The sequence below is a fragment of the Pithys albifrons genome, chromosome 13, assembly GCF_047495875.1.
Source record: "Pithys albifrons albifrons isolate INPA30051 chromosome 13, PitAlb_v1, whole genome shotgun sequence".
NCBI classification, from domain to species: domain Eukaryota; kingdom Metazoa; phylum Chordata; class Aves; order Passeriformes; family Thamnophilidae; genus Pithys; species Pithys albifrons.
The window spans coordinates 15,481,473-15,507,032 of NC_092470.1; the positions used below are offsets into that span (position 1 = coordinate 15,481,473).

At 45.3% G+C, this 25,560-nt stretch overlaps 1 protein-coding gene across 1 annotated transcript in view; it reads left to right on the forward strand.

The window, feature by feature from the left end:
- SLCO3A1 (solute carrier organic anion transporter family member 3A1) overlaps positions 1-25,560 on the forward strand; it is a 135,436-nt gene that overhangs the window by 94,305 nt on the left and 15,571 nt on the right. Inside the window, exons 3-8 of the mRNA XM_071568446.1 lie at positions 5,810-5,908; positions 8,666-8,929; positions 17,045-17,209; positions 19,006-19,204; positions 20,084-20,222; positions 24,551-24,726. Of these exons, the coding sequence (XP_071424547.1) occupies positions 5,810-5,908; positions 8,666-8,929; positions 17,045-17,209; positions 19,006-19,204; positions 20,084-20,222; positions 24,551-24,726 (1,042 nt within the window). The remainder of the gene's footprint in view (positions 1-5,809; positions 5,909-8,665; positions 8,930-17,044; positions 17,210-19,005; positions 19,205-20,083; positions 20,223-24,550; positions 24,727-25,560) is intronic.

Genomic DNA, 25,560 nt, shown 5'->3' on the forward strand with positions numbered 1-25,560 from the left:
TGTGCTGATCCTTAGGAGCACAGTGAATAATCTATGCTCTTAAATTTCATGCAAATGACAAGGCAGGAGCAACCTGGGTCAAGGGAACCCAGGAGATACCAGTGACATCTCCATAACTAAATAAAATAGGATCCTCTACAACACCAGGGGTTTGCCCATAGTTTGGAAATGCTGTGTGATTCACTGCTGATGGTTCCTACTCTGATAGCCCTGTGAGTGGTGCTGCTCTGGGAGATGCTTCTTTTCTTCCTCCTGTCTCACCTACCCAGCTCAGCTTTGCCTGGCACATGTTGGCAGCTCTCCAGAATAACTTTTCTCATGTTCTCATCCCCTGGTGACGCTGAGATTTGAAGCGAAATGACTTGGTATTCTTTAGCTGCTCACATATTTTTTTTCTCAGCCCATGACTGTGCACTGAACCTGCTCTTATTCCTCGGTGAACTGTACCTGAGATGCCTCCTCACTGCAGCTTGGTGAGACTGGCAAGCCTTGCTGCATCTCCCTCAATGCCTTATTTCCAGCCAGGAGGGTTTCTCCTGGGAGTTACTGTCCCCAGTTAATCATTACAGGGATTGAGTTGATGCTTCACCTGTTTCACCTGGTGCACAACACAGGTTTGCTCATGTTTCAGGATCCTGTTGCTGCTGGAAAGCAAATTGGATCACCAAGGGACAGCTCTGTATTACTGAAATACTGACATCTTTTATCCCTGTCTTTGCAATTTGGTTCTCATGCACTTTGCATTACTCACTGAGCATCTCTGTGCCACCATCTCGCCACAGATGTGGTACCTGCTGCTGCTCCTTCCCTTGGCTCTAATGGAAAACTGCATTACCAGTCTTAGGCCTTACTAGTGATAAAATCTCATCAGAAAATGTCAGATCTAATACTTGCCTCTGTCCCAATCCTTTCCTCAGCCTCTAGAAAATGTTAGTTGACAAGACAGAGTAGGATTTGGCAAATTCTTCTGTTTGAAACGATGGGGAGGAAAATATTTCTGATTTCTCAGTCCAGCCTGGCTTGTTGCCTTTTTTTTCCTGCCCTTTTGAGAGGCAGGGAGACTGATGAAGGGGTGATAGAGCAGGTAAGCTGAAGATTATTAGCTGTTTTCAAACTAGAATGTAATTGTCCTTTAAAAGGACCTGAACTGAAAGGAAGTATTTCTGAGCTTTGAAATAAAATGTTTCAATTGTCTTAAGGCAGAGTTGGTTTGGTTTTTAATTCACATCTCTGGAGTATTTCTAAGAATTACCGTAATTGGTTAAGAATTTAAAAAATACTCTCAGATACTCTCAGATTTAAAAATAAAAATACCATCAAATTGCTGTACCTATACTGATTGCTGGTTTTATTGGCATCAGTGGGAGTTTCCCAAAAGACTGGTGGATCCAGGATTGGGTCTTTGATCTGTTTGCTCCTGGCATTAGTGACCTCTGGCTCTGTTAAATCTGGCTGATCTGAAAGTTAGAGGGAAACATGGGAAAAGACTATGCAAGTAGTATTAAAGCTGACCACAAATTTAGCCCATCTTTATCCTTAGCAGTAACCCCAGGACTGGAAAAAAAGGTTTTGCAAGACCTCCTTCTCTACTAAGCAGCAGGTTCATGATTCCCTGACTACTTGGGTGATATGGAAGGTGTTTTCCCAATAATGGGTGTGGTTTGCCATTTTGCAGAATTTCTGAAAAGAGGAAGGATGTCTTAAGCTAATTCTGACTTTCCTAATTTTCCCCCGAGTCCTCAGTTCTACATAAATGTTCGACCACAGGCACTATCCCAATTGACTAATAGCCTACTTCTTGTGCCCAGTAACATGCTCTGTTGATCCTTGAGCATAGTCCTGCTCTGTACAGACCCTAAGCTATCCATTGTTTTTCCACAATCTGCTTGATTTGTGAATTAAAGTGTAAAATACTATTATTGCAACAGTAGGATTTTGTTGGAGTCTCAAAAAAAATGACAAAAAGGGCATAGAGACAGTTGTTTTCTTGACTTTTGGACAAACTATACAAAAAATAAAAACACAATTAACATGAGGGTTTTTTAAGCTAGCCTAGAGGTGAATAATAATTTAATAGCTTTTAAAAGATCATAGAGGTGTTTTGGTGGATCCTTTATCCCACATTGCCCTCTAGTGAGGACATTGCAGAGCAAATTGTGCTTTCCTGGCAGCACCAGGATATGAAATGTGGTATTTTAATAGCTGAGCTTGTTTCTCAAGCCTTGTAACTGCTTGTTTCTGATGTGGTGATAATTGTGATACCACAGTGTGAGGAGGGGAAGAGTTCATCTGTCACATGTGCTCGTACCTGTACATGCACTGGCCACTGCTTTCTTGACATTTGCTTTTTCCTGAGCTATCTGCCTCTGTAAGCATTTCTCTGCTGCTGCTGAATCACCAGCCACAGGTCCCTGCTTTCTTCTGCTTTGGGAAAAGGGGAAAATTTTCCTTGGGGGCAGTTTGGTGAAGAATAATCTTTTTCCATGTTCTTTGGCTTAATCCTTTGCTCCATGATACTCCAGTACTTGATTTTGCCTGTGTATATATGGTCAGACAACCCTGCCTGTGGTTTGGAGATCATCACAGGACAAACCTCCATCCCTCTTTAACCCAACACTGGTGCATCCAAAGGTGTTGCCTAGAGGACTAGAACTGCCCCTTGTCCTCCTGCCTATGTAGCTGTGTCACGAGACACATTGGTGCCCCAAGACAATTTTGGTGTGTTCCCAGTTCTCTAGAGCTGTTAAACACAGAAAGTCATCAACAAGTAATGAGTTTCAAAAACTAAACAAAACCAATAAAAAAGAAGGAACACAAATACCTGCTGCCTCTGGAGTGCAGGTCTCACCTAAACCTGCCCTGTGATGCCCAGAGCTGCCCGCTCCTGGGATGTGGCTGCCCCAGATTAGCTGTCTGATGGCTACCCAGTCCTTTTACTCACACACAGGTCCCATCAGGGCAGTGGCTCAGCAGCTCCCTCAGTTCCTTGATGCCTGTGGGAACCTGTCACAGCCCAGGGTGCTTTACTGCCTGAAGCAGACTTCCCTTGGAGGGCGGCCATCCCTGGAGATGTGAACCCTCAGGAAGCTCTGGGTGTTGGGTACCAAGGTCTGGGCTGAAGATCTGGGTCTGGTAAGAAGAAGGTGCTCAGGTCTGCCTGGACTTTCCCTAGTACCTTCTAGGGCAGAGAAATAACAGCAAAGCAGTGTCCAGAGTCCTGAAGTCCAAGGGCTCTTCATCCAAGATGTGGGCTCTGTCACTGCCCCAGCTGTTATGGGGCCCAGTGTGTCCTTATGTGCTTGGCTATAATTATGTAGAAATTCATGGTTAATGTTCAGCCATCAAAGATTAACCTGCTTTTCAATTACTGGCTTATTCATCAGAGTAGTAGTCATGACCATCTCTGCTAGATGCTGTTTAAACTCTCTGACCGAAAACTTAACAGTTTTAGAACAATTCTAAACCCTGTGATTTCCTACATGTGGACAGGGAAAGGGCACAACCTGATTGTGCATGTGGCAAATACGTGGGTGATGACAGTGCCCTGCTGCCATTGCTGTCTTCCCAGGGGCCGTAGGACCCCAGGAACAACATCGTGTCTGGGAAGCCAGGATGAGTAGTGCTGTCACACAGCCAGCTCCACATGGCACTCGTGGGCTAAATGACAAACGCTAATGCCATCTAGTGACAAAAAAAAATGTGACATGGATATTTTATAAAATGCTATTGGAAGTCTTATAGCCCTAATTGGGGCTGGCCTTGGGGGCTGGAAAGGAGGGAAATGGTGCTGGGAAAAGCAATCCTGTTTTTTCTGCTCTTCCCACCGGTCTCTTCCCTCATTTCATATTCCATGAAATGCTTCTGCAGGTAACCAAGGACTGGAATCTCCCACATGAGGCTTTAAAAATACCCAAGAGAGCAAGGCACAAGCTTCCTAGGCAGCTCTGTTGCTCGAGGAGCACTAATTCCCCACTTTACTGCTGGATCATGGAGCAGAAACCCAACATCCCGGGACAAGGTGACTGCAGGAGGGGAGTTGACTGGTTCACTAGTGACATGAACATCATGGGCAGAGACCCTGGGGACTAATTTAAGCTGGCAGCACAGCTGCCTTGCAGTGCCATTGCTGCAGCTTTGAGCTTGGCTGAGACAGGGCAGGGGATGGCAGCTCCTCCTGTTGCCCTGACAGCAGTGACTCCTTACTGTGGCTCATACAACCTGTCAATTTTTCCTCCCAATACCTTTGTTTCCTCATCCTGCTGTAGGCGAGTGCCACGTAGGCATTAACATGCTGGGTTTCTGTGTAAGCAGCTGGCTGGAGGCACTGCTGCTTTGTACCTAGTTACTAATTGATTCAGCCAGGTCCCAGTGCCAGCAACCTGGAGGAATTAGTTTGCAACCTGCATTTTAAAAATGAAGGTGCAGTTGTTTCTCAACATGTCATCTTATTCTGCTTGGCTAAACGGTCACCAGCAGGTGCAGTTTGCCTTGTGTAAGGCTGTTGGTCTCCTGGGAATATTTTGCAGCTCTGATAATTTCTCCAGTTCCTGAGAAATGCATAAAGAGAGAACCTGGGGATTCAAAGTTTCCTGATAAGGAACGTGCTGGCTGAGATAGCTGCAATGAAGTGCATTATGAATGTGCCGAGATGCCAGCCAGCACCCCCGGAGAGATATGGAGAGGGATGTGGGATGTATCCTGAACGTGGGTGAGCAAAGCACCCAGATGCAAATAAGCTCCTTTATGGGCCATTTCTGAAGTGCAGTGACACTAAGACTGGTGCCAGCACAGGCTGGCACATCGCTGATGAGGGTCCCAAAGAGCTGTCCCCCTCTCCAGGCACACAGATCTATCAGCACTGCCTTGCCTCAGAGCAAGCAGAACAAGCAGATTTTTGCTCTGCTCTGCACTGCTCAGACTTGTCCCTGCTTCCTTCAGAAAGCCATATACAAGGGTCCTTGGGGACTTTCTGTTGTTTTTCCTAAATGATGTTGTTATCCCAAATGTGAAGGTATCAAATACATTCTTATTGTCTAATTTACAAATGTTTAGGGTTATTTTTGCTGATTCTTCTTCTGGATTATCCTTGTGTCCCCCTGCCTTTCTGCCCTGGATAATTGAGAGCTGGCAGTGCGCCTGTAATTTTCCTGTTTCAAGGCCAAAATGGAAGTGAGAATAAATGGTTCTAAGTACTGTATTGAAACAAATAACTAATTTAGTCACAATAGCTCTTCTTCTGGCATTACACTGGTAATTTCATGCAGGTTTTGCAAGGGGACTGAACAGTTGTGAGAGGCTGGAAGAGCCACAGACCTTGGGGATTATTTGCCATGTGGGTATGATGTGGAGAAGTGCTCCTTCTGTAAAGGGACTTTTATCTGGCAGGCTGTGACAATGCTCATTTCATAGATTTGCTGTCCCTAAATTCTGAAAATTCTACCTACCAGGAATTTAGCTGGAGGTGGCAAAGATTTCCCTATAGGGAGAAGGCAGATCTGCTTTATCTCATGCTTTTGAGTAAGATATCTTTTAGAGCAGCCAGCCGACCAGCACAAAACATTATGTCCACAATGTCTTCTCAGCTCAATAAAAATCCTTCAGCATTATCACACCTCCATCTGTTCTTTTTCCTGAGGAGATATGGAAAAGCAAAACACATTTAGGGTGCTCTTTTGCCTGAAGCATTCAACAGAGACATATCCCTATCTATTTGGCATCAGGAGTGTAATAGCATCATGCAGGAGGTAACCAAAACAACCTGCAGTAACCAGAACCTGGTACTAATTTTCTCTTTTCTCTCTCCTTGTAGGGATCCTGTTTACGATGCTGGTATTTGGACCAGCCTGTGGATTTATCTTGGGCTCCTTCTGTACCAAAATCTATGTGGATGCTGTCTTCATTGACACAAGTAAGGAGAAATGGGTTTGGCTTCAAATGAAATGCACTAAGGTTATACTGGCAGGATAAAAATATTCATGCTCACAAGCAGGAAACTGCCTGTCATTCCATCTTGAGTGCCTCTTGTATGTATGAGTATCACCTTTAGAGAGGTTTTATGACTGAGAGTCAAAAGTTTTCACCTCTGTTCTGGTAAACAGATTTGTAGTCATTTAAAACTGCTTTCTTCCATGGGCTTTTCCACTGTGAGATGAACTTCATCCCAGCTCTTAGAGGACACCTTGAAATATCACTGTGGCAAGGCAAACAGCTACCCATGCACATAGTCATGCCAGGGGAGCTGTGTCCAGAACTAAATCTGTGCTAATTAGTGCTCACCTTGACTGCACTTGGGTTAAAGCATATTGTTTGCCAATTGTCTTTTTGTTCATTAAGACAAAAATCTGCAAATTCTTTTACTTGCACCTGCACTATGTCTTCTTTGCCATGAGAGGGCAGTATGTAACAGGCAGTTCACTGTTCCCTCAGCCTTCTGGCTGCAAACCTGCTGCTTTTCTTTTCCCTCAATAATTCAGATGCTTTCTCCACAGCTCCACTGGATCCTACAGACACTTCTTGCAGGGGTGTTGTTCCCTTTGAGGGTGCATTTCAGCTCTGTGATGCGTTTGGATGGACTTCAACCTTTCAGGACTCAGAACAGAATTGTGCAAATCTGGAAAAAAGTGCTTTTCTCACATACACATGGCAGCTGAAGAAATCTAAAAAATATCAAATTAAAAAGAAGTATCGTCTTTTGATGGCTGAGACTTTGGGTTGCAATTTTGTTCAAACACCATTTGGCCCTTTTTCATTCTCTGGCTTTACTAAAGCCTTGTTTGATTCTGTACGGAGAGAAGCTTGTTTGAACCCTGTTAGATATTTGACCATGAAGCATAATTTGCACTAAAATATTAATGTACAGAAGAAAATATTTCATCTCCCAGTAGGTGAAGTTGTGGAACTCCTCACCATGAAGTGTTAAAAATTTACTAATGGATTCAAAACCAATGGGACAAGTTTATAGAAGAAAAAATGAACATGACAAAATCTAGCTTAGAAAGCCCCCAAGCCACAAATCACAAGAATAATATCAGGTATATGCTGACTTTATTCTTGTGGACTTTCTGGGCAGCTGCAGCTGATTATTGTCAGAGGCAAGATGCTGGCCTAGCTAAAAAGTTAATTTGATGTCTTTTGGTCATTTTTAACATAAGATGTCACTCCGTATTTAGAGCTCAGAAAGCCCCAGACAAATGTGGAGCCACAGAGGAGAATGGTGGAGTGTTTATCACTGAAAACACAGAGGGGCTGTGGCTCAGCCACCTGCAGGGAGGTTGTAGTGCTTTCCAGATGCAGGTTCAGCTGGTTTTGGCCATGGTCCATCGCTGTCATGCAAAGTCTGGGGCACACATGGCTGCTGTCTAATTCTGTATGGGAGTTTCCATGTTTGCAGCTGGCTCTGCCTTGGAGCTCAAGGTGGCACGAGGAGAACAAGCTCTGGGGTTCTGAGCCTTGTGCTGCTTCCTGTTTTGGGCAGGTGTGGGATGCTGCTGCACTGCCCCCTTGCAGGAGCTCTTTTAGGAAGAATATATGAAAAAGGCCTTGATTTACCTGGCTCTTCACAGAGCTGTGTTCCCAAGATCCTGAAAAAAAAATGCACTTCAGGCAGGAGGAAATAGTAGCAGAAATCCAGTCCCTCCATAATACTATTTTTCAAACTTTATCTGTATTTGAGAGCTATGTGTTATTTTCCCTAAGGAGAAAAGAGTTTCCTTCTGTCTCTGCTTGAGAGACAACTTGATTGCCTCACTTGAGACAGATTTTTCAGAGTGGCAGTAACCAGACAGACATCATGAACAGAGGAGCTTGTTATTCCAGTCACGCAGACCTGGGTCTCCCCTAGGAGTTAGCTCCAGTGCTGGGCACCCTTGTGGCTGTGGCAGTGAGGCAACTGTTAGGAACACAGTTTTTCGTGTCTTGCTGTTTATTTTTATTGCCTTAAACTGACTCCAGACCCTTCTTTTGCCTTATCTCTGCTGAGTGATGGTCTGCACAATTCTCTTGCCTTTTACTTTGCTTTTCTTTAATTTCTGATTATTTCTCTGCATTTCTGAGCCCATTTGATAACAGTGGGTGAGTTTCTTTTCCAATACTTAGGATTGTTTCACCCTCTGCACAGTCACAGGCTCCCCAAAAGCCCAAATACCCATCTGTCTTCTGCTGAGAATGGCTGTGAATTCAAAGCGGGGAGAGCATTGACTTCCTGGGGAAAAAGGGTAAACAGGGATGAAGATGCAGTGTCCTTGTCTGTGCTGCTGCTTCTGTGTGCAGATCAGTAGGTGTATCAGCTGTGTTTGCATGGGTGGTGACATGCTGGGACAAGGATGTCCAAAACATCAGTGTAAGCACAGGATGCACTGACTGGTATATGGAGCTTCCTAGAGCTGGCAGAGCCAAGACGCAGGAGAAAAGCTCTAATTACAGGGTGTTGCAGGAGCTCGATGTACTATCCAGATAGAAAAGGTGATGGGAGCTTGTCCTAAGGATCTCTTGGACTTGGAGGTCATTTTGCACTGGTGGCTAACACAGTACAGGTGTGGGGTGCACTGCAGACCCTCACCCTGTGCCTCATGTCCCTCAGCAGCCAACAAATTCCCAAACAACTGTCTTCCAGCCTTTGTCTTCCCCTTACTATGGCCAAGCCACTGACCCGTGTGGTCCCTTGCAGGTAAGCTGGACATAACCCCGGATGACCCTCGGTGGATCGGTGCGTGGTGGGGAGGCTTCCTGCTGTGTGGTGCCTTACTCTTCTTCTCGTCCCTGCCGATGTTCGGGTTCCCGCAGTCACTGCCCCCGCGGCCGGAGCACACTGGGGAGAGCGAGCAGGCCATGCTTCCCGAACGGGAATACGAGAGATCCAAGCCAAGCAACGGGGTCCTGCGGCACCCGCTGGATGGGGAGAGCAGCACGACCTGCTTTCAGCAGCTGAGAGGTGAGGCACTGGCTCTTGTCCTGTTTCCTGTTAGGATCAGCAACAGGTTAACAGCTAGATGGATCTATAATTGGTCTCTGATTTGGGCTATCTACCTCTATCCCTAAAATTCAAAGAGAAACTTTGTTCCACTTGAAAGTGTTTTGGGTTTGGTTTTTTGTTTGTTGGGTTTGGGTTTTTTTGTAATACAAAGCTTCTGGAATGCTTGATAGCCCTGTAGAGTTGATTAAAAAAAATGAAGGGGAACACAGTTGCCAGAGCAATTTGTAAACTTCTCTTCAGTTCACTGCCCTGCTCTCCTCTGCCTCCCAAAACAGAGGGTGAGACAGCAAGGGCAGTTAAAAGACATTGGGAGCTCCCAGCATCTGAGCTGCAGCTTTGTGCAATACCAGATACAAAGCAATCAGTGTTGGGCATAACCAAAGCTCTTAAACTGGCATGGGGAAAAGGTAGAAATCAACCCAGAATAGCAGCAATATAGCAGGGCAGAGCATCACTTGTAGCAAATTAGAGAGAAAACCCCACATCATGTCCTGCAGTGATGGAAATGAAGCTGACGCTAATTAAAGTCAGGTAAGGGTCCAGCATGTTGTGTGAGAGTGTGGGCAGAACTCCTTTCTGTAGGCTGCAGTAGAAAATCCTTCATCTGAGAGGGTGGTTCTGTAGCACTGGTGGCTGCTTCCTACTCCCTGTCGCTGTGGCAGAGCAGGTTTCATTACTGCCGTATGCATTTAGGTAAATGAGGACAAAATCACTTATTCCCTATGCAGTTGCCTTAACTGGGAGTGGAATGAGGTACAGGTGGGAAAGGAAAAGAGGTTTTGGAGGGAAAGGGTATCTTCTAAACAGAAAAATGCCTTGAATAGTTGATGTGGTTGTTCGTTAAGGAAAGGTCAAAGACGTGAAATTTTGACTTGATGAGAAAACTCGAAAGGTAAAGGGGTAAATTGCTTGGAACTTTGTCAGTAAAATGAATTCTTTCATCTTTTCATCATTGTTGCAAGGATTTTCTCTATTTTGAGGAATGGCCTTTTCTCTGGGTATGTCCATCTGGATAATTCTGTGGCTTTTGTTGTGTACACACTGGAGTGTCTGCTTCTGGCTATTGAGCTTTTGAAGTGAGCTCTGGAAATTTTTGCAGGTTTTCATACAGGGAAAGGAAAGTATGACATATCCTTGCTGCATGGAGGGGCAGCAGTTCAGCTTGAGGATGGTACTGAGCATCTTGCACACAGAGAGGCCATGGGGGGTTCATTGAGCATCTGTTGCTCATTGAAGTAGAGAAATTAAGCTACCATATCCATATGCTTCAAGTATTGATTACATCAGGAGACACCACAGTCTTCCACGTTAGCCCTCTCATTGCAGGTAACCGCATTTCAGATCAGTTGGTATTCCAGGAGTCTCTGGAATAGATGGACTTGAAATATAATTTATACCACATCAAATAAGACAAGGAATGACCTTTTTAGTTATTCCTTTGAGGCTGTCACATATGACATGGTGTTGGTAGCTGACATCTCCTTTCAAGTCCCTTGCCACTATTGTTGCAGTTGGAATGTAGTCAAGAGGTGGCTTGCTAAAAATGCCTGCCTGGAGATGTTCAGACACATTCCACAAGGGAAGGCAAACACACCTCATCATTCCTGATGAGCAGTGTTTCAGGTGATGATTGAATCTTTCTGTGGATATACATTATTTTGCTAGCAGCTGAAATATTTATGTGCATTCCTGTGTAGTGGGACCTAATACTCTTAATTTATTTGTTGATTGTATGTATTTTCCTTTGAGGAAAGTTAGACTCTTTAGGCTTTTTCCTAGGATAAAAGAGATTCTTAATTGTATGCAGAGGTTAAAAAATATACATGCATGCATTTTCATGTCTTCTGTCCTAATATGGGCCTTGGGCATTACATGAATTTGTGATGCTAAACAGAATCATAGAATGGCATGAGTTGGAAGGGACCTTAAAGATCATCTAGTTCCAACCCTACTGCCAGGGACAGAGACACCTTTCACTAGACCAGATTATTCAAGCCCCATCCAACCTGGCCTTGAACAATTCCAGGGATGGGACATTTACAAGTTCTCTGTGCAGCAGCAGAGGATTTACCTGTTCATGGATTTGGGAGTGGAGATGCTTGTTGGGGTTTGTATGGCCAAGACTGAACTCATTTGTAGCAAGCATTGTCTCTGTACCTTGTCCTGGGCAGGGATGTGCCGACTGTATAAGGCTGTGTCTGGTGTGGATTTGCCATCTCTTGGGCAGGTGTGGGGAGTTGTTTCTCTGCACAGATTGTGTGAACACCCCTTGTATCAGCAGCACATCCTTAGAGGCTGAACTGCATCTTCTTTTTGGCTATTGAGGGAGTTTTATTGCTTTTTGTTACATTTTTTCCAACCCTTGCAGCGACTGAGAGAGGACATGGTAGGAGAGGTAGCAGGGGGGTGTCAGCTGGGGACTTACTCCAAGCTGGGTCACGGCTGTCAGCCAGTGACACAGCACGGCTGGCGCGTGGGAGGATGCTCTAGACACTACAAGATCTGCTGAAAGTCAGTGAGATGCAGGGCTGGCTGAGCTTCCTTGGCTTTCTCTAGGCCTTAGCACACAAAAGATCTGGGACTAATATAAAAGGAACCTTCTCACAGTATCGATCTTTTACATCTCTGTCAAGGTCTAAGTAGGAGGGAGGGCCCAGCTTTGGAGAAGCCATGGCATCTCTTCCTGTGGGGTATTTTCATGCCAGGGAAAGAAGCATCCTTAAGAGGAGCTTCAAACTTGAAAGGAAAGCAGTGCCTTTGAACAACTCGAGGAGAAGTGGCAATCAAAGGCAGCCCAGGCAGTGGGGGGCTGCCATGGCAGCTCTGCACAGGGGCACAGCAGCTCAGGTAGGAAAGTTTTGGGACAGTCCTGGGAGCTTGGTCCTGTTACTGAACTGGCATCTGAATGCTGCACTACTTTGCCTGACTAGTATTTCAGTTAAGCAAAGCAAATCCATTTGGGAGCATGGGAAAGTGAAGGTATAAAAGCTGGGAAAGGATGGATGAATATTGCCATTGCTCTTTGCTCTTTCCTGGCAGCCTGCCAGGGTTGTTCCAGCCCTGGACTCTTTGTGTGGTCTGGGAAAGCACTTCAGGCATGGGCCCTGGTAGTCTTTGCTCTGCTGGGGGCCGCAGCTCTGCTTTCCTACCTCTGGTCTATTTGGGGTCAGAGACAATGCTCGGCTGTGTCAAGGCACCTGTCCTGTGCCCTCTGCTTGTGTGTGTCCAATATCTGCCCTCTCTCTCGGTGTTAACACGCTGCCTCTAACCCACCACCTGCTCTATGGCGTGCTTGGAAATATTTTGTTAAAATCCTTTTTTTTCATGCAGAAATGCCACATCTCCTGAATTGAGTGGTCTGTTCTGATGACATTTGATTTCAGAATGCTTCCCTGGCTTGATCTTTACCACCCCTGAAATGTTCTGCTCTAAATGCATTTTGTTTTGCAATGATTTAAACCAGAAATTTGTTACATTCTGCCTGTCTGTCTAGAGAGAGATTAAAACCCTAAAAGGATTGAAATTGATATGGAATCCTCCAGGTTTGGAGAGAGAAGCTCATTCACAAGGAATTAAAAGAAAACTCACTGTGGAATTAAATGCATTTCAAAACTGCAAATTCCCTAGATTTGGAAACATTTTGGTTTCTCTTCAGCTTCATTTTCAAGAGTGTAAGAGGGCTGGGATGTACAGCTGACAGCTGTCTGGTCTTCTGTTCAGTTCCTTCCTGCTCTGTGTACCAATCTGCTGAATACCTAGGGAGGGAACTTCTCTGAATCTAGGCTTTCTTTCCCAAAAAGTGCTCTCTGGGAGCAGACACATGGTGCTGGGCCAGAAGCTCCCAGCTGTGCAGGGAGGGCCTTGGCCATAGAGAGCCTGTAGTCCTTGGTGGGAGTTCGTAGGATTGGGTGGGATTAATGGGTAACAGGAGTAGTTTAAACTTGTGACTCTAATGGGTGATAGTGGCAACCATTTGGAGAGGGCTCCATCTGTACCTTCATTCAGTAGTGAGTCTTTGGCCCAAATCTAGGCAAGTACCAACACTTTACTGCCTTTTTGGATTTGAGTCTTGTCCTCCTAGCAACATCTAAAAAGCTTGCTGAGAAATCCAAGACTTAGGTGAAAGGGTGGCAGGTGATCATAAAACACGTCAGGTCCCATCAGTTTCTGAGTTTCTTTTCATTTGCGTTTCATGAGGGTATGGGCATTGCTGTCAGGCTGTTTCCAAGCCAGCATCCTTGTTGTCAGCCCCTTTGATTAATTCAAATAGGCCCTCAGCCTGCGCTTCTGAAGATGTGCAAAGCTGAGCAGCAGCTGAAGTCAGGCAGAGTGTGTCTCTGAAAACATGCTGTGCCTTGGCATGACCTTTGTCACAGGTGGGGGAGGTTTATGTCTCCCCTGAAGTTGAGCAGAGGTGGTTGCTGGAGGCAGACTGGTGGACTAGAAAGATCTGCATTCCAGCGCTGAGAATGTCACTGCTACTACAACCTTGCATCTTGTCAGGAAGGTGTTTTGACATAGGTGTCATCCTTTTCCTTCATATCCTTCATGATAACAATTTTGCCAAGGCTACGTGGACTTCAGCCTTTTAAACTCAGCTATCTTCAGCACCTCTTGCTTTACTCCATTTCTCTTCTACAGGAGCTGCCTCTTTCCAGAATGAGTTTTCTTTGTGCTCCCTGTGCTATGTGCTTCATCCCTTTTGTGATTTTACCTTTTGTTTTCTGTTCAGAACTGAGGCTTGCTGCTGACATTGGTAGTAGAAAGTTGTATTTTGGCTCAATGCTACATTTTGCCTTTTTGTCACCACACTGTCCTAGGTGGACTGGGCTGTAAACCTCACTCTGATTTATTACTTTGCTTTCTATGTTCCTCATCTTTACTGCAAATTGAAAACATGTCTCTGTAGGGTGCTCCAACCAGAAACAGGGGCCTTGGTGATTGTAATGTTCCAAACAATTCATTTCAAGCACCAACATGATGATTATAGTTTGTCGTTTCTGGAGAGTAGTTAAACCTCATGTAATGAGGTTGCCAATTATCCCTGGTACTCCCCGATGTGCAGTGACAAATCAAAGCTACTTGGTGCACATAAGTGTGTGTGTTTGTCAAGCCTGTGGCCTGTCACCCACAGCAGCCCCAGGTGGGAGACAGGGAGGATGCTTGATGCTTTGGCACAGGTATTGCTTGGGTGTTAAAGGTGGGAAGTTGAGGGATTGGTAGGGGTGTTGGAGAGCTTTGTGACATCTGCCTGGGTCCCTTCTAGCCTATGGATGATCCTGGGACTGGCACTGACATGAATAGTCTGAAGAATAAGGTTTAAAGTACTTCATCAGTGAAAAGCGGTATCACGTTCTTCCCAGTGGATCTTGCAATGGCAATAAGATTTGCTTTTCTATCATTCCTGGAGCGTATCGGGTACATTAGAATAAGGATGTTAAAGGAGCTGGTCCTTCTGAGAGTGGGAGGGTGAGTCTGTCTGTGCTTTGTCTGGCACAGCTTTTGGGTTCTCCACATAGATTTTGTGAGAATCTTTTGACTCCAAAAGACCTTATCTTCCATTTTCACATTTGGCACATGGACTTCAATCATTTATCATGACTTTTGCTGGGATTGGCTCCAGTGAAGAAGTGTCATCCTCAGCTGTTTTGTTCCTCAGGGCTTCACTGTCCCCCATCAGACATCTTCCATTCCCCCTCCACATCCAACACCATATGCAGGCAGCTGAAAGTATGTCACTCTAGTCTATTGAGAGATTTTTAAACTTCACTGCTGACTTTTAATCTTTTTCCCAGAGCTATTTCACCCCAAGGACTTAGACAGGTAAGGCAGCAGCAGGTGTCAAATGATTGATCTTAGCAAATGAGAGTAGCAAGACGAAAGCATATTCATTTCCATGGGGAGCCTCCTGTCATTTCACTTAGAAGATGAAAAGAAATGAGCTGGTCCTGGCTGAGGTGATGGTGGAGGCTGCCAGGCATTGCTTGAGTTGTCTGTGCCCTCTTTGGGCTGAGTTTTGTGTTACATCCACCTACTGGTACAGAGACTTGTTGCAGTAGACAGTGGTCAAACACACAGTGAAGGGCAGCTTCTGTCCCAGAAAACTCAAAGGGAGGAGATGCAATGATCGTGGAATCACAGAATCACAGTATATTTTGGGTTGGAAGAGACCTTAAAGGTCATCTCATTCCAGTCTTTCCGCCATGGGCAAGGTTGCTCAAAGCTCTGTCCTACCTAGTCTTGAACACTTCAGGAGCATCCACAGCTTCTCTGAGCAACCTGTTCCAGTATCTCACCACCCTCACAGTAAAGAATTTCTTCCTTATATCTAATCAAGTTCCTCTATCTTTCAGTTTAAAGCCATTATTCCTTGTCTTATCACTACATGCCCTTGTCAAAAGTCAGTCTCCAGCATTCCTGTAGCCCCTTTAGGTGATGAAGTGATGTGACTCGTAGCCCAGCACTGCCAGGCAAGGCAGTCACAAGGGGCTCCTCTCTTGTGTGAGACAGTACAATAACTCTGCAAAATTTTTGCTGTCCACCCCAAGCACAGAAGATGGATTCTGACCTTGGTAGTGCATGGTGGCTGGGTACCAGCCTTGCCAACTTCAGAAATAAATGTCTATGATCTTTAACTCCCTCCTGCAAAAAGCAGGCTGTCATTGCTATTATTTGGTGGATAAAGTTGGAAGTAGACCTTTGTGTCTTTGGAGTTGAATTGGCACAAAGCTGCATCTTGAGAAATCCATTAATCTTGAACAAACTGAACTCCAGAGGCACAACAGGCATTAATACCTTAAATATGGTTTTTCAAGCTCAGCACTGCCCAGTCCACCTTCGCATTTTCTATCTTTTTCCTGGCAAGAAGGGCAAATTCTGTAGGTGTCCACCAAAGAGCTAGAGGAGGCAGCAGGTGGCCTCTGAAATTTATCCATGTCTGAATTCCCCCACCCCCATTCCTCCCACACAGTATTTTTCCTTCTTTTTTTTCCCCCTCTCTGTTCTACTAAAAATTACTATGCCTCTTGCACCTTCATTATGTTCAGCAAATCCTCAGGAAGAAAGAATTTTATACAGCATGGAAAAACATTTATGATATAAAGAGACCAGAAACTGTGGAGTGGCCCCTTCCAAAAAGGTTAGATCAAACATAATTATAACCCTTTTTTCCCCTCTCCCAAAGGAATAACCAAGGGCACCCAAGCAGAGCCTTGACAAAGAGCTGTGCATTCTCTTGCTGAGACCAGTGCAAAAAAAACCCTAAGGGAAAACAGAAGCAAACACCAAAACATCATCTGCCAGACCCTGGTACATCATAGGGGATGTGGGGGATGGATTTTCAAAATGCAAATGGGGTCCACTGAGGCTTCACTACACTTCAGCAAGGTAATTTTCAAACTTCATGATTTTCACATTTAATTCAGGGAGAAATTAGTCATCAGGTATTGAGACAAAGCAAGGCTCTCTTCTGTACTGGGATCCTCTCCTCTTCAAGCTGTGTTATCTCGACAATAATTAAAATGTTCACTGAAGTAGAAAATGCATGATCCGATTCATTACTGATTTCCCTTTGTAAGGTAACTCATGTTTGCTTATCATGAGAAATGGAGAAATGGAGATGGGGTTGGAGCAGAGGGGACTCTGGACCCTAATGACCCGGGACAGGGGAACCAAGGGATCATGAAACCAAAGCCATGTGTGTGCATCCTACACAGTGAATAGCTCAGTGTGTCCTCTTCCCTCTCAGGCACATAGTGTCCTTCTTGGATCTGTCCTGTGCGGGGCCAGGAGCTGGACTTGGATGATCCTTGTGAGTCTCTGTCAACTCAGGATATTCTATGATAACAACAGATGACTTCTTTTTTCAGCTTTCTGATATCTGAATCTTTAGATGACACTGTTCAGGTGTTGAGTTTTGTTCTGGTGTTGCCACATTTCAACCAGCTTGTCTCTGCAGACATTAAGTTACTCCTGATTTTAAGTGAGTTTACCCTTTAGGAGAGCAGAAAGGCACCTCCAGCACCTGGAGTAAAGTCTACACAACAACATCTCTCCCTTTTTCCTCTCTTCTAGTGATCCCCAAAGTAACTAAGCACTTGCTCTCCAATCCCGTCTTCACCTGTATCATCCTGGCAGCCTGCATGGAGATCGCGGTGGTGGCTGGATTCGCCGCCTTCCTGGGAAAGTACTTGGAGCAGCAGTTCAACCTCACCACCTCATCTGCCAACCAGCTCCTGGGTGAGTAACCACAGGGGCAACCAAATCTCCAGCATCCAAAGGTATTTTAAAGTGTTCAGCACAGCTGGTAACTTCAGCCGGTCTCACTGGCAAGGGTGCCCAAAAAGTGACTTGTCTGATGTCTCGAAATGTGTCCATGAGTGAGAGGGGTGGGATCCAGCTGTGCCATGGCTGCAGAGCACAGGGCAGACCTCCAGCATCCTTTCTTCTTGACTGTGCTCTCCACTGCATCCCATTACCATCACTTTCCCTGCAGCCAAGCCCATCATGTGGGAAGTGGTGTAGGACAGCCAGGATATGAAAGTCTGTAATGACCTTGAATGCAGCAGAAAAGGGCCATTTGGTTGCCCAAGACTACAGTTGCTTGCCAGGTGACAGAGCCATCCATCAAACTGCTTGTCTCATACTTCAGGTACCCCAGAGTTCTCCAGCCCATCTCCATTTAGGTTAGGAAGCTCAGTTTCTCCTGCTTTTCCCTTGGTCTGGAAATGACAGGATTGTGATCATCAGTTCAAGTAACTGAGTTCGTGCAGCTAGTCCCTTCTCTCTGACTGTTCCTCTCTCTACATTTGTCCATATTCATTTGTTCCCAGTCAGGACACTGGTGGCATGATCTTCATTTATTTTCTGCTACTGCTCATTCCCAATCAGGCCCAGCCATTTGTTTATGACAGCCTTTCTCTCAGCAGCACCCAGTTAAGATATCTGCAAGTCGATCTTGGCTGATCTGCAACCACAGCTCACCAGATGGGCAGCTGGCAGTGATCTGTCAAAACTGGGACATCAGGAAATGAGTGGATATTAATACCAAAATAAGGAGTTTACAAGCTGCTCTCCTGACAGTTATTTGTTTTGCTATTAAACTCATTGATATCTTCTGGGTTTGGCCTGGTTTACTAAAAGAAACAATCCCCTGCAGTCAGCCTTTCCTCACTTGCTATTGAATTTTAATACAATTTGACAGAAGGCCAGAGGTCTCAGAGATGTTAGAGTCTTCCATCTTTTCTGAAAATTAAAGGCATGGCGAAGAAAAACAACTTCACTGTTGATTCACTGGGAGAAGGAAAAAAGCTGTTCAGTGGCAGCTGCCTGTGAGTACATCTCGGTGGTCAATGAAGAGGGAATCATCTGTGAGCAAGGGCATGTCCTGCATCTGACCTGGCAGTGAGAAAGGAGACTTCAATACCTCCATGTTTCTCACAGCAACTTGTTTAAACAAAGTTGTTATCAGATTTTGCACATGGCATTTAAGGGAGTCCAGAAATGCCAGGATTGGGATGTTCTTTTAAACTTAGTTCAAGAAAGTAAGATCTAGACCTTTACTGGCAGTAAAGGGATAAAAGTGAACTCAAACAGTGTGATAATGCCTCTGTGTGTCTGGAAAGGGAGTCAGTTCTGGTAGTGATTTTACATCCTACAGTTTAACAAGATTCTTTAAGGGAGACTTCATATTTTCAAATGCAACTCTTGTCTAGTCTCTGAAGATCAGACTGCTGTGAATTATACCAAGCAGGGCTCATCCAAAGCCTCTAGACACCTTAGAAAATTCTTGAAAAGTTTGCCAGCTGTTGCAGAAGACATTAGAGATGCTGCTGCTCCTTAGGTTAGATTGGGCCATTCTCAGCAACTTTGGCATTTTCTTCCAATGTGGATAAGAACTGGAAGAAGATCCTGATTCTTCTGTTCAAGGCAGCATACCCATTTGTATATATTTCTCTATTTTGGGGCAACCCTGTAATAGTGTAGGTCACTGAGCCTCCCTCATTCCTCTTGCTAACTGATTTTTCCTCTTGCAGGAATGACAGCAATCCCATGTGCCTGTCTGGGCATATTCCTGGGTGGCCTCTTGGTGAAGAAGCTCAGCCTGTCTGCTCTGGGAGCCATCAGGATGGCCATGCTGGTGAACCTGGTGTCCACAGCTTGCTACGTGTCTTTCCTGTTCCTTGGGTGTGACACAGGACCTGTGGCAGGGGTTACTGTTCCCTATGGAAACAAGTGAGTCCCCAGAGAGTTTCAGGGTCTCATGGAGCTTTACCAACATAAATCGTTGTTGTCCTCAACAGGCATTGCTGGGCCTCAGACAACCATAGAGCAAGCATGTAGAAAGCAGTGTTGTACAGGGCTCTTAGTTTGGGATGTTTCCATGCCACTCATTGCTGTGAGAGTTGAGTACCTGCAGCTGGCAACAGAGTTTTACTAAAATTGGTCAAAATGAATCAAAAGGTGATTCTGTAACCTTGGCCACCTGTGTAAGACTGGGTCCATCACATGCTCTGGTTTCTCCTGGCAGTGAGGGACATGCACTGCTTTGTACATTGGTTTTAGTGCCTCAGGGAAATTTTTATAATCAGGTTTTAGATGCCTGGAAATACAGATATGTTGAAGAGAGACTGTTTGTGGCTCCAGGCCCATTTTAATGGGAGAAATGAGGGCTGTGGTCCCCTGTAGCACTCACAGGTCTTGGAGAGAGTTATTCTGTATTTTCTTTTCTGATGCTTCTCAGTATGCCATGGCAGCTCTTTAAAAGATGACAACCTCAGCCTCTCAGCTCCTTACAGTGTTATAGAAAAATACAGAACAATCTCTGAATCATCAGTTTGGGTTTCCTTGGGGTTTTTCGTTGGGGTAACAAGGCAGCCAAAGACTTACATTAGATTCCCTGTTGCAGAGTGATAGTGACCATGGCATTTTGGTCCCCAAGGAGAGGCTATAGTCTAGATTTCTTAAAGCTGGAATCCAGCTAGCCTGCTGACAGCTTTTTTGTGATGTGTCTGCTTTAACTACCCCCCTCCCCAAAGCCATCTTTGTGAGGCAGCGATTGGAAAAGTTGGCTGATATCATCACACTGTCCATTAATTTCTCTTTCTCTTACAGCTCAACTCCAACCTCATCTCTGGACCCATATTCCCCCTGCAATAACAACTGTGAATGCCAAACTGATTCCTTCACTCCAGTCTGTGGGGCAGATGGGGTCACATACTTATCTGCCTGCTTTGCTGGCTGCAGCAGCACGGTGAGTGGGCTTTCCTTGGGACCTCTCGCCTGTAGGAACAATTCTGAGAGCTCAAGTGAGTGAGGTTAGTGCGTGTCTGGTAGAGTAGCTCCCCTACAGCCAGCAGTGGTTGCACCCTCAAAAGCTGACCTCACACTTCAGGTGGGCATAAGCCCTTGTCGTTTTAGTCTCTGTTGCATAAATGCCAACTCTCTCTGGCAGCAGTCTGCCAGGGTTACCCATGGAGCAGGTTGGGATTTCACATCCTCCTCCTCCTTCGCTGGTCTTTCTCCTCAGCATGGAAGCAAGGAACATGGAGATCTGCATCATTGTCTGGTGGCAGAACTCAGGTCCTCTGTGAGAGTTTCCTGGCCCAGGCTATGGGACCAGCTTCTCCTTTGTCCCTGCAGTTCCTCATTTCCCCTCTTCTCCACCTGCCCATGGTTGTGCTGCCCAATCCTTTTATTCTTTTTCCTCTTGCCCTTTCCCTGAATATGGTGTTTAGTGACCTGAAAGCAGATTCTGGTTTTATTCACACTTGTCTTGCATCCCTTTCTTTCCTTGCTTTGCTCTGAGGCAGCAGCAAGAGCAGTTGTCAGGGGAGTAAAGACTCCATCCGAAGGCATTCTACGTTTTTCAGTTCTCTATATCTAAGAGTTTATTTCCTTCTGAAAACTCTTAAAGACCAAACTATCTCTGTATAAAGAAGATGTGGGGAATTTTTAACAATATCTTAAAAGCCAGCTGTTTCATTTTTTGCTGCTGAAATGTTAATGTCTTCTGGGTTACACTGAAAATGAGTGCCTGCTGCTCCCATGAGTGGGGACTGGTGGAAATCCTGCATCCTTGCTCCCTGCCTGGGGCTGTGCCAGGCATGGTGATTGCTGCTACACTGCCTGTATGGAGTCTGTTGGAAGTCAGCCTGGTCACAGAGACTGTTTGTGGCTGTAGGGACATCAGTGATCCCATATGCAGTGATCCCTCCATGGCTTCATCCTTGCTTTTTGAGGAGACATCAAGCTCTCCCTGAAGAGACAAAGCACATGGGAGTGCCACTGAGCAGAGGTGCACACTCGCTGCTGGCAGAGCAGCCTCACAGCCCAGATCACCTGGGAGTTTGTCCTGCTCAAACCTCTTCTCTCCTTCATTCCCTCTCCAGCATCCCTTTGAAATACCACAGTTTCCAGGTGCTTTCAACAACCCCACAAGAATTTCCATGAGTGTGTGACACATGTTAAGGTGTTAGCTCCTGCCCTCTTCTTCCTCCTCCTACCAGTAAGTCAACACCTGGGCTGGCAGCAGGATGATTTTAACAAGAAGCCAGCTTGTTTTGGACACACAGAATTGTGTCTCACCAATTCACCAAGCCTTTAGCAAGAGTACAACTGGTGTGGTCCATGGCTGGAGTGTGGGAGCAACCTCCTCACTGTGCAGTTCAGTTCAAAGCTCTGGCTCCTCTGGGAGGAGCATGGTAATGAAAATTCAGCTCTGCCCCTTCAAACTGTAGCTGCCTGACCTCGTGCTTTGCAAGAGAAAACCTCTCAGCAAAAAACTCACTCTCCCTTACCCTTTTTCTTACTCATTCCTTCTTGTTTTGCCTTTTCATCATCATCCTGGAGTTCTTTTCATCACTTTGTTTTCTGGGGTTTTTTTGCAGTAACGTTTTGAACACAAATTAGTGAAGCCATAGCATCTTCTGGAAAGGGCATTATCAAGAATTATGGACCAGTTTGGCCATGCAATGGCCTTGAGGCAAAGCCAAATTGCCAAACCAAGTTTTAAACCCATAATCCAGGTAATGACCTGTCTAGAGGGTCTTGTGAATGTTATATGCTTGTGATGAGCCAAGGGTGCTTTTTACTGGGACATAAAATTCTCTGAATGCTTTATTTAACTTTACTACATTGGATGTTTTCTGACTGCCTCACTCCACTTTTCCTCTGTGAACAATTTCTAGAAGCGATATGTAGCTCAGTTAGTTTTTTTCTTTTTCATTTCTTCTCTCTTACTGAGCTGGTTCCAGAACTGCACCTGTCCAAAAAGCTGTAGGAATATTGGGGCTGATAGGCAGAGCTCTGCCAACCTCAGGCATTTTTCTTTCAAGCCATTCCCGAGAGTGACCCTTGTATATGAAGCCATTGACTGTGCATCTTGTTTACTTGATGCCATTAATTCTCTCAGCCTTTTGATTGGAGACACAAGAATTCCTGACTGGCATTACTGTGCTGGCATCTCACAGTTTTGCATTGAAGTACCAGCCTGTCCCTTCTCTCTCAGAGCCAGGGCTTAAAAATAAGTAATTAAAAGTATGTAATTCAGATAGATAATCACACCAAACTTAGGATGCTCTTAAAGGTGTAAACTCTGCATCTGTGTAGCCTTACATGCACACAGAAATCTGGGTGTGCATGATGCTGGAAGCAGAGGGTCATGATACTATGTGGTTGAATGCAGTGGGGTTGCAGACAAGGGGATCTGTAGCAATTTTGGCACAGGTAGCAAAAAGTTGCCTCCCCACAGGATGAAGCTATAACTCCATCTTTGATGTTTCCTTATTTGATGTCTGCAAGTTGTATGGTGTGTCAGTAATAAAAGATCAAAGATCTCCCAGGTAAGGATGAGGAGCAGTGCTAAGCAAGCAGATGTAGTTGGCACAAACTACTGGCACTGCTTCAGGCCAGCACCTTGATGCAGAATGGTCAAAAAAGCACATTAAAGGGCAAATATTCAGGCAGTGCGGGTGAGAATCTGCCTTGTGGTTTGTAAAAAATCACACCAGTGAGAGGAAAATCTGCCTCACTATTGCCCGAAACGGGTCTTTTCTATCCCTTGATGAGAACCCATGGGAAATAAGCACCCAGTTCTGCATGTTTGCTGTGAGAGGAATTTTGTCCCAGGATTTTTCAGTGCAGTAATATAGATTTCTAGACTTAGATGGGTTTTGATCCACAGAGCTGTGTCCAGGCTGGTGGCTAGCAACGCACCACAGTAAGAGCCAAGAACTGCAAATTCCTGTTTGTGCAAACACCACCTCAGTGGTGCTAATTGTCACCATTCTGGAGCCTTCAGGTGTCAGCTTCTAACTCACAGCACAGGAATTCGTTGTGTTAATTAACATAACATTATTGCTTGCCAGCCGGAAAGGCACTGCATGTCCGCTCCAGCTCTCCTGGAGTTCTGCACTATGGTCTCTCTTGCCCTCTGTGCACTTAGATGGAAGAAAATCATTTGACTCCTATGCAGAAGAAAGATTGGTGTCAGAAAGGTTGGAGTAGTATCCCTACCGATCCTTATCTTTGGAGGCAGTGAACCAATAAGTGTGTTTTTGTATGGTCCTAAGGGGACCCCTTTGCAAAAAAGAAAAGGAATTTCTGCTCAAACATGGTAGAGGGAAAGGGGAGATTTATCTGGTCTTCAATATGTTTTATTTTATGGTGTTACTCCTCATACAAGCATGTGACCTGCAAACCCAGCGGGCTGATGAAGACATGCCATGAATCATTTATGACCGTTTCATTCTGTATTCGTTAAGGGATTTCTTGGTGGTATTGTGTGCCTTAATTGCACTGACATCCCCCACTCAGAAATTCAGGAGGGTGAGTTGGAAATAAGGGAAAAAAGTAAATCCTTAAATCTGTGACTGGCGAACAAAGCTTCTTTTCACGTCCTGCACTTGCTGGAGAGATCAAAGCAAAATGCAGTCATTCTGCCCTCCTTCTGATCACATATTGATAAAGTTTATCTCGCTTGACTTCAGCTCTTAGCTCAACACAAATCACTCTGAACCAGATGTCATTTATTAGCCCTGGAGTGCTTTAAAGTCCAGCAGCATCTCTGGTGCCAAGCTGTGGTAGTTCAGCCCTTGATGAGCCGCAGCACCCATCGTGGGTGGCTTCTTCCCAGAATTCAGGGTGCTGGAAGCAGACACCAAACCTGCAGCCAAGAACAGGGCTGCAGATTTACCTGCATTTAATGTACTTCAGTTTAATTGCAACAGCCAAGAGGAAGGAAGTAAAAAGGAAAGTAATTAGAACCGTAATTGGGGGATCTTCCTTGTCACAGAGACACAGATTGTTTCTTTATTCCCCTCCAAAGAGGTATAAGTTGGTAATAATTTTGTTGCGGTGACATTTACGGGAGAGACTTGAAAGCAGAAGAAGAAAAGAAACAAGCCAAGGTACAGCTTTCCCTTGCTGAAGTTCTTTCCAAACCCCCTCCAAACAAGCACTTAGGAGTTATTTAATTGACGATTAGAGGATTAGGAGTTGCTGTTGACAAGCCCTCATCACAGAGGGCAATGGTGGGGATCATAGCTCTTCTTTCTCCTGACTCCCTGTGCTCCTCTGCAGAACCTCAGTGGCTGTTCGTGCCTCACCTCGGTCCCTGCTGAAAATGCCACCGTTGTTCCTGGCAAATGCCCCAGCCCTGGCTGTGAAGAGGCCTTCTTGACATTCCTCTGCGTGATGTGTGTTTGCAGCATGATCGGGGCCATGGCACAGACGCCATCAGTCATCATCCTCATCAGGTGGGACCATGGCCAGGGGAACTGATGATCCCAGAGGGGCTGCTCTGGGGGTGGGAGTGGGGCTGGAGAGGCCATGGGAACCACTGGGAGCTGCAGGGAGTTGAGAGTCCCATACGGCTCCTGACCTCTGCCTTTTACACTGCACTGACTGTCCACAGATCCATGACTTTGGACTGAGCCTCTGCTCAAGCCATTTGCTCTCTGAGCCACTATTTCACTTGGTAACACCTGGTTTATCCATAGCATGGCTCCACCGAGTTCAGAGCCTGCAGTATGGACCTGCTGGAGAGAAAGCAGGAACAACTAGAGTTTGGTAAACTGGGAGTGAGGTGGAACTAGACCTGCATACAGAGAAGATCCCTGCAGGGATGCTGCAAAGAACACTGGCAAGGCTTGTTCTTATGAAGGCTGGGATTAACATGGGAGGGGAAATACACATGTTTAGTTTCCAGTCCAGGTAGTAAGGAAGTTACAGCTGCATCAGGAGAGGAGCAGAATTGCCACCTCTTGTTCTCAGCACATAATGTCTTAGTAAGATACCTTTAGATATGGCCTGGAGACCACAGAAGTCATGGAAAAATGAAAAGCTGTGGCAAAAGCAAGTTTTGGTCAATACCCACCTGGCTGGAGTTTTAACTTCTCTCACCCTGGACGAAGTCCAAGGACATAAAGAACTTGGAAGTCTGAAGGATATGTCTTGAGTTAAACCAATGTGAATAGGTAGGCAAAAGTAGCTTATTCATATAACTGACCTTGTGTTATTTCCAGACACATGGAACACTTCACCTTATGATATACATACATATCTAAGCCCACATTTATCCAGAATTACTT